Source organism: Leuresthes tenuis, unplaced genomic scaffold (assembly GCF_036924035.1).
Source record: "Leuresthes tenuis unplaced genomic scaffold, fLeuTen1.0.hap1 SCAF_2, whole genome shotgun sequence".
Classification (NCBI taxonomy): Eukaryota; Metazoa; Chordata; class Actinopteri; order Atheriniformes; family Atherinopsidae; genus Leuresthes; species Leuresthes tenuis.
This window is the reverse complement of record NW_027325356.1, coordinates 8616045-8634149: the sequence shown is the minus strand read 5'-3', so window position 1 is coordinate 8634149 and position 18105 is coordinate 8616045. Positions and strand designations below refer to the sequence as shown.

General features: G+C 39.3%; 1 protein-coding gene across 11 annotated transcripts in view; it reads left to right on the top strand.

The window, feature by feature from the left end:
• The window catches only part of myo9aa (myosin IXAa), a 106960-nt gene that overhangs the window by 58689 nt on the left and 30166 nt on the right, over positions 1–18105 (top strand). For 9 of the 11 annotated variants that reach the window (XM_072380096.1, XM_072380097.1, XM_072380095.1 and 6 more), the window contains exons 6-13: positions 1353–1406; positions 3571–3668; positions 4037–4163; positions 4398–4487; positions 9766–9882; positions 10048–10182; positions 15166–15287; positions 17301–17442. In XM_072380096.1, the coding sequence (XP_072236197.1) occupies positions 1353–1406; positions 3571–3668; positions 4037–4163; positions 4398–4487; positions 9766–9882; positions 10048–10182; positions 15166–15287; positions 17301–17442 (885 nt within the window). The remainder of the gene's footprint in view (positions 1–1352; positions 1407–3570; positions 3669–4036; positions 4164–4397; positions 4488–9765; positions 9883–10047; positions 10183–15165; positions 15288–17300; positions 17443–18105) is intronic. The other 2 variants (XM_072380098.1, XM_072380093.1) reach the window with 1 other exon arrangement.

The following is an 18105-nucleotide window of genomic DNA, read 5'->3' as shown; positions in this document are numbered from 1 at the left end:
CAGAATCACATCTTCTCCCATTGACCACCACTATAGAGACACATACAAAAACAAAGACAGAACCACCCCTTTTCTGTGTTGATGTTCCCCACAAGGAAAAGAGCTTTCGCACAACCACAATAAACACAAAAATTATAAACATACATTGCACGTATGGAATGTGGATGTTGTGTGAAACTTGTTGCGTCTCCACTTCTGGGCTTTCACAGTCAGGCTATGACAACCAGGGACCCGGTCCCCTCCTCTACAACCCATCCACCTACGCAGAAAAGAGCAGGGAATTCCTTCCATTCCTCCCAGCCACTGATGTGCACATGCAAACGCACAAGCATAGATGCATATACTTACACACATTGCTGCGCTGTTTGTTTGCTCCATTTCTTTTCTAACTTGTTCTCATATCTGTTTCTTCTGTGGAGTTTGTGAAAAAAATATCTCCCACTCCTGCACCAGCTGCATCTTTTACATGATTTACCATCCTCACCTCACTGTCCTACAGTCAGGTCGGCTTGTTTGCAAGCTATGCAGACATCCAGGAGTGCCTTTGTTTCCTTTTCACATATTTTTCAGACTTTTGCCGGGTATCGTAACTCATTCTAAGCTTTCCTTTGAGAACAACATGTCGTTATGCATTTTAAAAGTGACTAATTATTTCCTGCTTCAATACTAGCTCATTTAACTGCTAAATGAATACCATTCATGAGAGACTGAAAACATGATGATAGAAAGAAAATGTAATATTTGTTCGTCTGAATAAAACCGGACTTCTATAATACATGTGAACATGTTAGTAGTAGAAACCTGTAACAGCAGCGGGTGCTTCTCACAGTCAAGGATCTTAAAGGCAACGTGTCTAGGATGCCACGTCACTAAATTTTACTGAAGGACTATTTTGACATCAAGGATCCAATGAAGAGTTTTGTCCTTCATTGTGTGAAATTTCAAGGATGCTTTTGTGCTCTCAAAGCACCCCCAATCATCTGTGCATCTCAAAGACAAAGCATACCGAAGATGCATGAAGGCAGGAGCATTATGCATTTCGATATTTGATTGTTTTCTCCATATTTGTCCATATTTTCTCCATATGCATCTTAACCTGTACCATCAAAGGTAAACAGCCAGGTAAATGTCTGAATGCTCATGAGTGTTTGATTCATGTTTGACTGTGATCTCTTGATACTCATCTGTAATGAACAGATCTGCTCAGCCGTTTCTTGCATCTTACCATCTTACCATCTCGTCATTCTACTGCTGTTGTTTGCACATAAATCTGTTCATGTATGTGTCGTCATTCAAATGCTGCTAACTAACTCTGACCTCGCCGCCTGTGAACTCTGCCCTAACATTTCCAGATGACAAAGACAACCCGACAACTGCAGTGGGACAGTTACTATGAGAGTGAACCGGTCAGTATCTGTGCTTCAGAACGTGCACATTCAAGACGAGTAGATTTAATGTCACCCGAGCACTTTCTGATGGCACCGCACTTTCGCACTCCTCGCTGCTCCTTCCTTTGCTCACTTTTTGGATATTTCCTGGTTTAGCTTGAGTAGTGTTTATTTGAGCTTTGTTTGTTTTTGCTCTCCCCTGTTGTGCTGCTGCACTTACTTATGGTGGTATGTCTTCTCATATCCTGGCCACAGCATCTGCCTGTTGTGTTGTAGAATAAATTTTTTTGATCATTGATCAGTGCAGCATTTCGAGTTCTGATCCTCCACTCTTACATTTACACAATTTTTATATATATATACACAACATACCTTTACCTGGTATGTACACACCTTCACCTCTCAACCTCTCAAGCAATGATTTTGAGTAAGATTAATAACTTTGCTGAGGATATGTTGGATTGAAAGATGTCAATGATCAAAAAGATTTTGTGTAATTTGGTGTGGGATTATTTTGTCATTAATAGCACATGAAGAACATATGTGCAACTGCTCTTAGATTCTTTAGCTTAATCTATTAAGTTATTTTCCACTGTTTTTCTTTTTTGCTTGTGGGTACTGCCTGTGATAGTTTCCCATATGATATGATGTGCAATCTATCTTATAAGTAGGAAATGATACAGCACAAATATTGTCATCAATATTGTCTGATGTGTCTGCAAAGGAAAGTTTTGTGTTTTAATGATATTTATATCATCCTTTTGGGTCATTTCTGAATCATTTGCATCATCCATGAACCTTTAACACCTTTGTTCTTACTTTGAGGGATTGGGTACATTTGTTTGAAAAGTACTCTATAAATAAGGTTGAAGTGAAGCTGAATTTACAAGCACAGCAATATTTTAACATTAACCCAATTAAAACCTCGCTCTTGATGAGACTCTGCCACGTAAACAGCATTTTCTAGTCACCTCAACCCCAGTAAGTTGATAGAAGTTGTGTGTTTTGATGGATATGGCTGTAATGAAGGCTTTGGATGGATGCTAACACTGCAGTGTAGTAGGTGAATGTGTCACAGAGAATATACCCGTGAACTCCAGTTGGAATTGTATTCGATTAAGTTAGTGGTCAGATGTTGCTTTGCATGTAAATGTAGCCACATGAAAAACTAATGAAGCGCCTGTTATAACTTTTTTCAGCCGATAAAATGCAGCATCACTAAATGTCAGAGTGAGTTTAGGCGCTTATGTGTCGATGCGAGTCTCACGTTTGGTGGTGTTCATCTCTCTCAGGCTTCAGTATGTTAATTATGGCAGCAACACTGGGATGGACCCAAAAAGTACAGAGCAGAGCTCACATTACAGTGGATGTGTGAAGGGAAAAACTTTGTGGTTAAATCAAAGCATGTGTGCCTCGTCTCGGTGAAGCTTTCCCTCCTGTCATAAACAAACTAATCCAGACTCATCCAGAAGTTTACTCTGTGTAAAGTGAGTTAGGCTGCTAAATGGTATTTATTCATGATATTTAGAAAACATTTTTTTAACGCCTTGTTTTGCATTAACTTTGTTGCTGTAGTGTTAGTGAGATTAACTTTGCTCATATGTCCATCTGTATTCATATTATTGTCTCTTTGCAAACTTCACTGCTATTATGTGCAGGGAAGCGTCTTCTGTCTCCTCACTGCTATTTTAGTTTATCATCCACCGCTCACACACGAGCAAAGCCATAAATTGCCGCTCATCTCAGCTCTTTTTGCAAGCTTGCCAAATTTCTGTGGACTGGTTTGAAGGGGAGGCCAGGCCAGATTTTCCACTACATGAGCCGAGCTTGCGCACGCTGCTGTCACTAGTCACCCTGCACATCAGGCGGGGGTGTTTCTGCTTTGTTTGACCCCAAGATTCTTAATGATAGCCTTTTTTAGTATGAGTCATTCATTTTGTCTGTTTCAAGCGACTGCTGAATTTTTTTTTTTTTTCGCTTCATATATAAAGTACACTAAAAGACTATTTTAAGTATCTTGCTAGACAGTCTGTAAACACTGGAAACATTAAGGCACTGTATATGTCATCAGTGAGTACTCTTAAACCTCATGCTAACTTGTCATTAGCTATGTTGGCTTCCAGGCCGCCGTGTCGCAACAGTTGGTGCAGGATTGATAACACCCAGATACTGCTTTTTGTAGGACTGCTTCACTGTTGAAGGAGAAGACCTGAAGCATGACTTTGAGAGGCTTCAGCTGGCCATGGAGATGGTGGGCTTTCTTCCTTCCACACGCAAACAGTGAGTAACTCAGAGAAACTGCATTCACTATGAGAGAAGGTGAACTTGAAGGTGAAGAGATCAGTGTTACTCACAACATAGCATTTGTTACATGAATACCCATAAATATACAAATTTATTCACAAAAAGGTGATTATTTTGCTTTCAACTGTTTATACTGCAATTCATACAGTTTATACACATTCATGTACAAGTTCTGCAGCATTTTAGCTTCTATTACTTGCTTCATCATATACATGAATTTACCTTGTTGGTCAATAACGCTATGCTAATACAATTTAAAGGCCCCCAATTATTATTTGAACTTAACAGTTGAACTTCACGCTTGCTGTGCAGCATCTGTTAAATGTTTCCTAACTGTTGTTCAGGATATTTTCTCTGCTGTCGGCCATCCTTCACCTGGGAAACATCCGCTACAAGAGGAAAACCTACAGGGATGACTCCATAGACATCCTTAACCCAGAGGTGCTGCCTGTGGTCTCGGAGCTGCTGGAGGTACTGAAAAATGGTGCTATGTAAAGTCTTAGCAGTGTATTACTTCTTTTGCTTTTCTTCTTATTTGCCTATGCGCTTCTTTTCCCAAAAGAAATTAAAACGATGAGAAAAATGTAATCCAGGCAGCACTAAATAGTTTGACAAGCTGCTAGATAAGCAGCACCTTGACACAAAAGTGTCTGGGTTATTTTGAATAGATAAGAACAGTTTTCTTGCTATTTCACTGATCAACAGGTCAAAGAGGAGACGCTGATGGAAGCTTTGACCACGCGGAAGACGGTCACTGTGGGAGAGAGGCTGATTGTTCCCTACAAACTGTCTGAGGTGAGACTGCAGCTGCACACAGAACAATAAAGAATGCAGCTGCACATTGTAGATGCGCACGTGGCAGTTTTCTGCACCAGTTCTAAATTCAGTTTCTTTAGCCAAAGAGGTATGAGCAGGCACTTTGAAACTAAACTACTGAGGCCTTCCTGAGGGTAACTAGGTGCTGTGGACGTCCCCTGTCAGTGTGTTATTTAATTTTGATAAAGCTAGCTAAAAAAAAATTGTTTTACCAATAATTATGTGAATATTTTGCAATGTTTGCAGGTGCTATCTTGCATATGACCAATCAAGTAATTATGTCATTGTCTGGACCAGCAATCATGCAGTTGCATCACTAATGCAGAGCTAAGGAAAAAAAAGACTAACTTAGCTCTTTAGTACAAGTACGCTGTATACAATGTATGTTCAGAATAAAACACTGGGTTAAAAAATGACTTTGCTTTAAAACTGCACTTATTACAGGACCTCTAGTTTACAGGAAAGAGATGAATGATAACATAAATGGCAGTATATGTTAGTAAATGAATTGCAGTGCTGCAATTAAACACAAAAGGCTGCTGCTCTTTTCTGAGGTGAATGTGCTGCACACACTGCGCTCACAGTGGGCTCCACAGAGACCAGTGTTATTCGGCCGGTTTGAATGATGGCTTGTTTTAACGAACATTCGATCGTAGCTCTTCATCTGCTGTACCACTGTTGGAAAGAACCATCATCTGTGTTTAAACTTGTTGTGGTCAAACTAAATCCAAATCTGTGAGTTATTAATGTGGGAGGTTTGATTTTGTAGCCTGTATCAAACAGCCCATCATAGGTGGAACTGCTGCTTTTTTTGATGTGCAGAAGCAGAATGGCCAACGTGCTCTTTGAAAGGACACACCGATGGCACTGTGCCACCTCTTTTTGGTCTGTAGGAACAAGAAAGAAGCATAATGAGGGTCAATTCTTTGCTGCGCTACAGCAAAATCTGTGTGAAAGTGGGTGCAGTGCCTGGGTCTCACTTGTTGAGAGAGGCTCCTCTGCTCTGTATAAACGCTTTTATTGTGTGCACAAGTTAAGCAAAACATTGATACCAAATACGAGCTTTGCATTCCAGCTTCCACTCATGGTGAAGAACTCTGAGGCTGATGGTGTGTTTGTATTGCCTGTTTTGTTGTGCACACGCAACCCAGCACATGATATGAACAATCTTTTGGATTGTGCATGTAAATGACCAGTGACAATGACAAGTCATAACTGATTATTTTAAGAACTGTCCAGTTTTTAGAAGTTTCTGCCATTTTTGGATCAATTTTGTTATTTTATAGGAGAGTTTCTGTCTCTTCGTTGTTTTGTGATTTTGTGCATGTTTCAGACAGAAAAATAATTGTAGATATTTACTAAATTATCTGAAAAATATTATTCTAGATCTAAATTACATTTAAAGGTGGATTTTCTTAATAAAAAAAAAATCACTACAAGGGGGGATTTTACAAGATAAATGGAAATGTTTCCATTCCTATTTAGGATGAATTTGTTAATTTACAGGCTGTTCTTTTTTTTTCCAGCCTACCAGGTGACAACAAAAGAACTACTTTACCTGCTTTGTTTCCTTTTGATTACTGGTAGTTTCTTTCGATTCAACTGAAAAATCATCAATTACAATAATTGATCAGCAATAAGACGAGTATACTCTAATTTTGATCTTACTACTTACAACACAGCTACCTTTACACATTTACATGATATGATTTATAGTACAAACCTTAACTCTGGAGCCCTTTTCACACATGGGATCTGACTTGGCGTAAAAGAGACGTGCTGCTGTTCCTCTTTGGTTATTCACATAGCGGCAGATCAGCATTGATACATACAGCAAGCCAACATTATGAAATCAGCTGGGAAAAGTTAAAGCTACAACGTATGCTGCATCTACATCTAATTTCATCAATACAAGCTTTTTTACAAGTTCTCTACGAGATTTCTGCTATTTACATCCCAAAAGTTGCTTCCAGTGAAGAAAAGCAAAAAACTCCAAAATTTGATTTTTGTTTTTGCTCCTTTTTGTAGTTTTATATCTTTGCTGATGAGTACGGTTTCTTTGCTGGAGGTGGTGGTGAAGATAATGCTCGCCTGCCAGGAGCTTCCCATATTGTTATAATTACTGCGCTTTCACTATAACGTTTCTGCTATTTTCTGTTAGCTGACAATCTGTCAAATTGCTCCTGCCGCACCACTACGGCTTCCTCTTCTTCTTCTGTTAGCTCCAAAAAAACTAGAGACACTACGGTGACCCGTGTCTGGTGGCTTCTCAAGTTTCTCAGTTTTACAAACAATTTTGTTTCTATAAAAAGCACCTTTATTGGGCATTGGCCATCAAATATAACACAGTTTCTTCATTTTGTTTTCTTACACCAACTGTCGCCAACAGTATGGTCTTATTCCGATCTAAATATACACAAGTATGAGTGCGCATTCTTGTGCGACTAAAGGCACTTATTCAGCCCACTTATTGTGACCCGGCCATGTTTACAGGACAGCGCGCACCAGCACCAGATCTCCTCCTGCTAACTCCCTGTGTTTGCGGCTCCCTCGGTCTATGGCCACACATTAACAAACGCACATTCACCAAGTCCTTCAGTCTGTTTAGAGAAAAGGGAAGGCATTTCCAGCCCCCCTGCAGTTTTCATTGGGACCACCGCTCTGAAAACAAACACACGTCATGGTCTGCAAGACAAAAGCCATCAGAAAGAAGAAGGGAGCAACATGGAAGCATAGTCATCATCATGATTTGGTCTTAAATGTAATGATGTCAAAACTCACAGACATATTGTGAGTTGGATTGAATGATTTCCTTTTTTTGTTTTGTTTTGTTTGTTTTACAGTTAATTTGAACTGTATATCAAAGGAAACCGTCTAAGCAGCATTATACTTCAGACTTTCCCAGAATATGGTGTTGTGTTATACGTTCCCACCAAACCTCATAATGACCTGCTGGATATTTAGGAGTCATTTTATATGAACAAACAGTGATTGTTTTGGTAGTGCACTGGGTGGTCTCCGTGTAAATATTGCTCTAATGGCTGAAATGATGCACTTGAAATCCTCAAAGAAATCTTGAGTAATGCCTTTTCTGCATTTGGAGAAATTTATGAGGCTATTGAATGTTTTACTTTCAGCTTCCACCAAACAATAAAGCTTTTTGGTCATTCGAGCACATCTTGTATGATGGTTGAAAATAATATCTGTCCTGACGCAGTCAGACAGATTTGGCGTGAGCCTGCTAAAAATATCCTGGTTAATTATTTAGAGATGGGAGCTTTTAACTTGGGATAGCCGCTCAGTGGTTTGTTTTGTTTGTGAGGACTGTGGCTGTCCTGTGTTGCAGTAAGGTCAAATTTTTCCAGCAGACAGAAGAATTGCGCAGTTTCTCTCAGTAATAGTCTTTCTCAGTCAAGCAAAGGTTTTAGATACTGTGCAGAGTAAAATTCATGATCATGAATGGAAAGGAAGACGGAGTAAGTTAATTTTTATCTCGTCATCTTGGTCTTCCCAGCAGCTGAGCTTCATACACTTCAAATTCAGTATAAAAATATTCAGTCTTTCTTATTAAAGCTAACATTTTCTTTTGGCTTTGAATAAATATGTAACCCTTTGCAACCTTATTTCTGAACCTTGCGCTGGTTAATGATGCCATGAATGGCTCGTGGACATCCTGCTCTGTCACAATACAGCTGTCTGAAGTTCCAGATAAGAAAGTCGGTGTCAGAGATGCGTTTTGATGGCACGTCTTTTTTCTCCTGGCTGTCTGCTTTTTACATTTTAGGATATCCTGTATTCTTTTTCCTCAAGAATTCTTCTTCCAGAGAACTTAAGCTACTGGGGATTACTGACAGGATTGGGATACGATTTAGTGTCGGGTCAAAGTTTAAAAGCTTTATTATAAAGCAAAAATGCAACTGTCTGCACATCTCAACTCATTTTTGAATAATCATGATCAAACTGTGTCTGAATTTCACATTTTTAACCTTGATAGTAAATCTCTTCTGCTCTCTGTATTCAAATGCCTCAATTCATTGTTTTTTGTGCTGGACCTTTCGAAAGTGCAGCGTTTCAAGGGAAGATATTCAAGGCCAAGCTCTGATTTGTTTAACAGATGTGTAGGACACCACATATACAGGGTGAACGAACAGAGAGGTGTTATAAAGGCATTTTAAGCTGTCTGTCTTTGCTGTAAATCCACCTCCATTCGAGTTTATGCTCTTAACACTTAGCCTAATGTAAAGGCATGCTATATACTATATATATTCATACATTAGTAATCCTTCTCTTTTGCTGCTGTTACACTGATTCAAAGCGTGATTATAGTGTACAAAAACTGTCACGCTACTGCATGGTGAATATTGGCCGAAAACCTAATTTAGTGCATCATTGTGAATTTCGTTCAACCTGCTGTGAAAAAGCACCAGAGAGCAGGACTGTGTGCAATTTATACACGATGTACAGCGATATAAGTAACGGCAAAGGCTGTGCACTTACTGTACCATATCACAGTAGAAGAAGAAAATATAAGTTTTACATATGTAACTTCCCCAATATTTGGGTAGATGGATGTGAATGCTTGCCATAATAAGTCTACCACGTAGCCAAAATGAAGATGTCCCGCTGAGGAAAATGAAACGCGGATATCATACCAGACATGTCAGAGTCCTGTAGCCCTGTAACCAAACATAGCCGAAGACGAAGCTTTACAGTGATTACACAGAATTATCCATCTTGGATATGCTTGTAAGAATCTTTGGTAATAAACCACAGACTAAACCTGCGGGACTGCATTTGATCTGTTTGTGCAACAGCAGATGTTCATGTCTAATGTGAAGTGTGTGGTGGTGTATTTCTCACCCTCACTGAATGCATTATCGTTGTTTCTTCTAATTTTGCTGTGATACGGATGTTTCTGGGCTGTTACGTTTGGGTAGAAGGTGAGCATACACCAGTTCATGACCGCATAGATGTGAAGACTATAACAGTCCCTTCAAATCCCCATCTTTTCCTGCTTCTCTGTTTTCTGACGCATACACACATTCACATTAGAGTACTGTGGAGGTTTGCAAAGGTGGTGATGTGTACGTCTCTTCTTCTGCTCTGTTCTCTCAAAACATGACCATAAAGAACAGAACCGTACCGACATCAATGATCATAAATTGAACTTGCGATTTCAAAGAGTTAAAATGATCTGAAATGGTCCCGTCCAGTTGTTTGGGTTTAACTTACACTGATCTCGTATGTCTTCCTCCAGGCTGGTACGGTGCGAGACTCCATGGCCAAGTCCCTATACAGTGCTCTGTTTGACTGGATTGTCTTCAGGATCAACCACGCTCTGCTCAATATCAAGGACCTGGAGGAAACCACTAAGGTAAGATGAAACGAAACACATCGGACATGAAAGAAAGATTAGACTTTTAAAATAGTATCACCTGTTTAGTTTTGTATCACTTATGAAATGTTATTTTGCTAGAATTTCAAACCATCAACTTTAAAAGATTGATTGCTTTGGATTTTGTGTGGATGTCTTCCTCAGATCTTGTCCATCGGCGTGCTGGACATTTTTGGTTTTGAAGATTACGAGAACAACAGCTTCGAACAGCTCTGCATCAACTTTGCCAACGAGCGTCTGCAACATTACTTCAACCAGCACATCTTCAAACTTGAACAAGTAAGTTAGCAGGAAAAGGAGATGCTTTTTCAAAGCATGAAAATGTCAAAATGAGTCTTAGGAGCTGGTTTATGTCACCACACAGTGACACTGAAACAATGGAGGAATCTTGCATCACGCCATGCAGCAGGGTTAATGGAGAAACCGAAGGCTCAATGAGCCAACTCACCTTTCATTGTGACCACCCAGCTCAGGATGTTTGCTCTCTCAAGTGAGCTGAATAACTTCAAAGGGCTTTTAAAATCCTGATCTATAAGATTTACCTGGAAGTTAAACATTGTGTTTATCTTAAGGTTGGCTGAATCAGAGGCCTGCCCTGACATGTTTCAGACTTTAGAGCCGCTTGAAAGCCCCTAAGCTGTTTTCAAATTACACTAAGACGTGATGATCTATGCCCTCAGTCATTTCCGTTTATACAAACTTACAGACTTACTGTTTCAATGATTTATAAATTAGAAATACTGTTAGGCATCATGTTTTAAGGAAACCTGTGCAGAGAAACATTTCTTCCTCTCTCCTTCATACAACTGTTGTTAGGAAAGTGTAACGGCCAATAGGTAGTAATAGCCTTAATCCTTACTATCTTTTGGCACATTTAAAGTCAGAGTCTGAGACTCAATACCCTGGTTTCTGAATAAACCTCAATCTTGATTTAGATCAAGCATTCCTTCCATTTGTTAGTGTGTAACTTAACACCCCATATCGACCTAAATGTGCAAAGTGTAGAGATAAAAAAAATATTCCACCTTGAACATGCAGTATTAAAAGCTGATGAAGCCTAGAACTGGATTTAAGCAATGTTTAGGTGTTCTGGACACAATTTTGAAGCCCCAAGTTTGGCACTTGGCCTTGGACATCTTGAAGCAAAAGGCTTCAGGCTTGGTCTGTCCTTTATGATGTTTATGGGCCTAGAGTAGATTAATTCACTGTTTTTTCCTGGGGGAAAAGTAGATGTTTGCTGTTATTGACACAATAACAACATCATGTGATAAAGTGTGTTGTTAGTCTCATCTTGAATTTTTAGTCAGCTTTTGACACGAGTGAGACATCTTCTCCGTGCTGAAGGATTGTAGAGCCCAATAAGCAATGAAATTAAAACAAACTTCCTCACAGCAGCCTTCCTGTTGCAGCGGTCTGATTTTACACCGTGAACACACACTTTACTCACACACATTTAGCTAGTGTAGCAGCATGTGCTCCCATCCTGCAGCTGTCTGTTAGCCAATAACAAAACAAATATCCACCAGTACCTGATGGGTGTATTGTGGCCTGCGTGGAGTCAGACTGCTGTCACTGCAACCTGCCATTAGGAACATCCATCCATCCATTTTCTATACCTGCTTAATCCAAATTAGTTTTACAGCAGGGCCAGAGCCCATCTCAGCTCTCATTGGGCAAGAGGCAAGGTACACCCTGGACAGGTCACCAGTCCATTGCAGGGCCATACAGAGACAAAGGAGACACACAACCATGCACACTCACACTCATTCCTTTCAGAGAATTCAGAGACGCCAATAGGAACAGATTCTTAGTAATTTAGGTCATGGTAGTCCTAGGTGTTTGATTAAAAGGCACCTGGACTTATTTTCAGGTTCTTGAGGGCCTCAGTTTTGAAAAAGTCCACAAGAAGGTCTTCAAAAATCAGAAAATGTTCTGATTTTTGTAGCCACATAAACAAAGCCAGTCCTGACACTCCAATTACTGTGCACGTGATCGGGGTTGTGGAAATGTATACATAAATCCTCCTGCTGATTTCCAGTTTTATCTCTTAATAAAGCTGATGTGACACTTTGATGTCAGGTTTATTTAAATCACACATCCTTCAAATCTCAGCAACACAGCAGCATAACATCTACATTTTGGGTAGTGGTTCTGCCTGTTCTGTAAACTGAAACTGCACCAAAGACTTGAACAGAACAAACTGAGGAGTTTCTAGCTGTGGGAAAATCAATGAGGCAGCCCGAGACAACCTCTGAAAATGATTCAGTCATGTTACATTGTCCAAAAGCTGGCATGCTTTGTGTTTTCCTTGAGGCCTGCTTTACACCCTCTTCTACAGTTACAGGATATTTCCATTCATCTGTCGACCACTGAGTCACTCTGTCGGAGCAGATGAGAACTAAATGGTTTGCTTAAGGGCACATGGATGATCATTTTAGGGTGCAATAGACCATTTTTTCTTTTTTTATTCTATGCTTCCATGTCTTTCAGAAAGGAAGTAGAATAGGAGAACATTAGATTATAATGTGATATAGTGTAATCCTGCCAGAAGTTAGCCATATACAACCCCTGGCAAATTTGAGGGAATCGCCACACTTGGGGAATGTTCATGGAGTTATTTTGTAGTTAGAAAAGCAACCTGTAACCTGCTGACTTGTATGTTTCCTTGCATCAATGTGTCAGGAGATACTCTTCAAAGAAATATGCCTTGAAAAGAGAAAAACATAGAACAAAAGAAATAATGGACACAAAACAGGAGTCAGTGTTTGTGATCCAACTGTTAGAAATGGGATATATATATATATGTCATCAGCAATTATCCTGTTTTTAATTTTTGACCATGATACCTTCTCATTAGATGAGAAGCAGAGATTGCACAGTGTATTCCAATTCCTGGATTGCTCAAGCACATAATACACAGATGTACATGCTTTAGAGCACACATGTAGCTAATTTTAGACATCCTTTTATCCCAATCTGGGTAAGACGCACCCAGATAGTCATGACAGCAGTCTTGCTGCCAGAACTGTAACATTTCTATATGTTTTTCATTAAGAAACAAGTGATTATTTGGCTATTTGAGGTAAAAAAACTTTATAGCAATCCCTCATACAACAGTACTGATTTGTGGCTTATTCGAGTTTTTTAATATTTACTGGATGCTTTTCAGTGACATAAACATGAATATCCAGCAACACATGACTTTGAGTGCTCTTTACGTCACAGTTTAATGTTTATGTTGACGTTGTTTCTATCATTGATGTAGCCTGAGAGGAAAAACAATAAATGATTTTGTCCTGCTGTTAAAAAGATTTTATTCCATTGATCTCATGAACTGCTGCTGTCAGTTGTCATTCACTAATTCACATTCCCGAATAGACACAAAAACCGTCTATTTGTTGACTCACTCTCAGCCATCATACAGCCCCCACTCTTAGTTGCCCTGTTTGGTGTCCTTCCCATCGACGTTCAATGTTCAGCAGTCAGCCTTTTTCACCCTGCAGGCGAGGTTTGCTGCTCTGATGCGTTGATGCGTGTCCTTCATGCCTTTTCACTCCTGTTGGGTAAAAGATACACTGTCCCTCATGAAATTGGAGAAAATTAAACTTTACCTCTGACTTCAACAACAGATTTGTCGGAGTTTGACAGCCTTCCTTACATCATGTCAACTACCCTCAGCTGGACTTTATTACCTCTGGCAAGGTGTTCCCCACCTTCTTGTAAACCAGCTTCCTGCGCACTCAAACTGAGCTCACTTTACCCTGGGCAGGTCCATCACAGGGCCAACACGGAGACTAACAAGACAAACAACCATGCATACCTTCAGCCAAATTACAATCACCAATTAACTTAGAATGCATATTTTGCAGGAGGAAGCTGGAGTATCTGAAGAGAAACCCCACACATGCATGGAGAGAGCATGTAATCACCCTTTCCAATGCTTATATGTATATAAAATTCACCAAACATTTGTAGGTTTATGTATGTATATTTTACAGAAAATCTCCACATAGAGATTATAAATTAACAGAAAAAAGTTGTGCAGCAGCAGATGAGAAAGACCCCTCATTTGTATTACTATAAAATGATATCCTGATGATAATCTGTAGGTGCTGCACATTTTCAAGACTGGTTCATGGTGTTTTTTTAAATTGAATTACCCAAAGTAAGAGTGAATCTTAGTATTTATTGGAAGAGGATTTCAGGATGAGGGTAAGTCATGGGATGGATAGTCTACTGTATCTTGTGAAATATGATGCAGCCCATTACAGCACCCCAACAAGCCGCAGCTCAGTGATTACCAAAGAGTTTTGCCATCCCCCATCTGACTCACAAATCCAATAATGTAAGCATCACATACTTTTGTTCCTGGGCTGTTAAATTGCATTATGCTCCATTACACAGGTGTTCAGTGTCTGTGTCAAGTATTTCAGTCAATCAGAACCATAAAGTGCTGAGGCATTTCTGCTTTAAATGTTTCTATTTAGGCTAAAGGTAACACTGTCACTGCTCTCTATAAATCAATAACATATTTGTAAAACCAGGTTAGATATTGTGGTTTTGAAGACTAATTAAGTTGGATGAATTGTTTTTATGGAGAAAGCTCATTGTAAACTTTGTAGCTAAATTAAATTACACATTTTTCTATAAGTATGGCTAACAGCTAAAGTTGTACTGCTTTTTTTGATCATTTCAGTGTACTAAGGAAGAGTATTTTTCCCAGTGACCTTAATTTTCTTCAGACTGGAAAACATGCCAATTTATTTATTCATTTATTTTTTTCAGCCGTCTGACTTTATGGCAACAACAAAAGATGCAAGAAAAAAGAAGAGTCCAGTGATTTTTATTAAACCTCAGCTAGATTAAGATCTTTATTACTTAAATCTCTTTCCCAGGAAGACAGGAGAACAACATGTATGAGGAAGAACACTGATAAATGCTCCAAATGCTTCTCTCGATATTAAACCACCAAGAGTTCAGGCAAAGTCTGCAAATATTAAAGCATCTGAACAAACAGAAAAGTTACTTTTATTGTAAAATTTAAAACAGCTTCACCCGTGAAGAACTGGCTTTCTCTTTTTTTGGTTGCTTATGGCTATCGGCTTTGATGTCACATCCACTGTCTGCCTGCTGGACTAAAACTGAATTTTTACCAAACTGCTCAAGAGCATAAACATGAAGTTCAAATTACAGTTCTCTGACGGAAGTTATTGAAGGTTGTGCTGACACTGAGCTCTCTGCCTATATTATGTGACCCTGCAGGAGGAATATAGGGCAGAGGGCATCAGCTGGCGAAACATCGACTATATTGACAATACAGGATGTATCAACCTGATCAGCAAGAAGCCCACAGCGCTGTTCCACCTTCTGGATGAGGAGTGCAAGTGAGTCTCCCAGCTTGTTTGTCTTCCAGTTTGACTGGTTCATTTCTTTAGAAACACCCCTATTTTCCTGTTAAATAAGACCATCCGGTGCTGTTTGTTGGTAAAAGAAAAACTGGCAGGCATTCTGATACAACTGCAAAGTCTTTGACTTGATTCCAGCTGAGGCCTGTCTCTGTCTTTATACTGTCAGCTTAGAAAACAGGCTAAAACACTAAAACCAATGAGACGAGGGACACAAAATGTTGGTCCACCACTGTCACCCAGCTGCAAGTTTATGCATCCAAACACTGACCCCTCTGAGCGTGTCTTTATAATATATTGAATAAAGTTACTGTGAGGAATCTGAAAGGGATTGAGTGTAGTGATGAAACTTTTTGGCCTCTTTAAGATCATAGTTTTGTTATCATGACACAACAGCAAATGAAAGACAAAACTAGCATCTGGAGACCGTGCTAAACTTAAACAGATATGTAGTAGGAACATATTTTTGAATTTTACTCCTCAGGTCAACTGAAACTCCACTTCAAATCAACACGAACATGTCTGCTTGATTTATGAAGTGACTTTTTTTCTTTTTTGTTGTGAGCATGATATTTCCAGTAATGTCATGAAGCTGCTCCAGGAAAAAGTTGGGTGTGACTACACTTGATGTTAATGTCACATTTTAAAGGTGGATTTTGTAACCTTGGAATAAAAAAAGGGATCACTACAAACGGCAGTGTTTCACTGGCTTAACGACGGCCTACTGGTTAACAATAAGAGGGGAAAATACTGTTCTTCATCGGCTCTTTTGCCTGTTGATTACTACCAGTTTCTTTTATTTCAATTGAAAAATGGTCGATAAAAACAGCCGACTAACAATAAGACAAGCAAACTCTAATTTTGGTCTTATTGCTGATAATGTGTGGGAAGGTCCTGGTAACAGTTTACATTATACGGTTAGCTCAGATTTTAGCAGAAATATAGCAGCAAACATATTAACACTGTAGTCCTTTTTTTACATCTGGGCTTTGACTTATTGATGGAAAAACCTCATTAAACCTGCGCTGTTTGCCTTTTGTAATTCCCTCATAACAAACCGATGCAGGTCAGCGCTGCAGTAATGCGTACAGAAAGTCAAAATCATCAAATAAGATGAGAAAAGTTGAAGCTACAGCATAAGCCGCATCCATCAAGTTAACAAAACAACCTTTTTACTTATCTTACTGCCCAAAAGCTGCCTCCTGTGAAAATCAAAACTACAAACACATCTACTCTTGTTTTGGCTCATTTTCTGTCATTTTCTCTGCTGCTGAACATGGTTTATTTGTGGGAGGCGGTGATGTTGACGCTAGAATAAAAAGGAATTTACTGCAGTGAGATTAAACGTGTAATTTTCAGGTGCATAACTGATCTAGGACTGTTTTAGTAACGATACATTTTTTTCTTTAATTCCCCATCTTCTCCATTTGAACACTAAATCAAATTCCTCCCACTTGGAGAAGCTGGAAAGCACTGAGTCCTGTGCTGTGTTGTTTTCGTAGCTCAGGTTTCACCCTGTTCCAGAACCCCTGGTGTCTCATCTTCCTCGGTGCACTTCCTGTAAGCTGTTGATTTTCTGTTGAATGGCTGGTCGTCCCTATGAAAGGACCTGAGAGCAATTTGAAATGATGCCGGCATGAAACCATAATCCTCAGCTTTTGGCATCGGACGATAAAGTCTCAAAACTGGTTACAGATCAGATGATGCTGGCAAGTCACGTTTCCAGTGGTGCTCTCTAAATTCTGCTGGATGTGGTCTGCATTAGAGAGGAGTGAAAAAATGTCTTCATTAATCCATCATGTTCTGTGTAGAAATAAGAAATCTGTTGAAGATTTTCAGTGCGATTTGCATTAAAAGTATTCATGAGGCAGTTGACTGCTTTAAAAAAGTGCATCAGTGCATCGATCCTCTGGCAGATTCCTTATCTCCATGTGTATTAAAAACAGATGGATTATCCATTGTTCTTCAGACTCCTCTGTCCTTAATCAACAGTTTCCCCCAAGCCACCAACCAGACTTTGTTGGATAAGTTCAAGCGGCAGCATGAAGGGAACAGCTACATCGAGTTCCCTGCCGTCATGGAGCCTGCGTTTATCATCCGACATTATGCTGGCAAAGTCAAGTACGGCGTTAAGGTCAGTTTCATTTTCACAGAGAATACAAAGGGAGTGCAGTCGGCCTCAACTTTGTTTTGGGGATTGGTATTTCTTATATATTCACACACACTTTCTTCCCAGCTTTGTTCTAAAATAAGGCGAAAATTCAAGTAAGTTTGTTTATTTCGGACATTCAGAAACGAGAAATATTGACCAAATTGCTGTACAAAAAAGATTTAAAGATAATTGAAAAAAGTAGAATGCAAGAAAGAATCAGCAAGTGTTACCTTCTCCTCTATTATGTTATTTCTGTAAAATGTAACAACTTCCACTTCTTGGAATGTTTGCCTTTCACACACAAGTTGTATCTGTTTCTGCTCTGAAGTATCTCCAAAGAAAGGCCTCACTGAGCTTGTAGACTCTTTAGCAAGCAGGCTGTTACTACTGATTTAAATTTTTGTCCAATCAACTTTAAAAAATGTCTCTCTAGGTCAGTTTTCTTGTCCAAATACGGTCCTGTGTGGCTCAAAAAAGACCAAAATAAATATGGCCAAATAGTTCACAGATCAGTGGATAATTTCAATATGGCAACATCCAAAATATAAATATTGAAAGAAAACGTCCTCCACAATCAGATAAATTAAAAAAAAGTGCTGCCTATGAAGACGGTAAAAGATTTATCTGCTCAAGAGTTCATAGCCT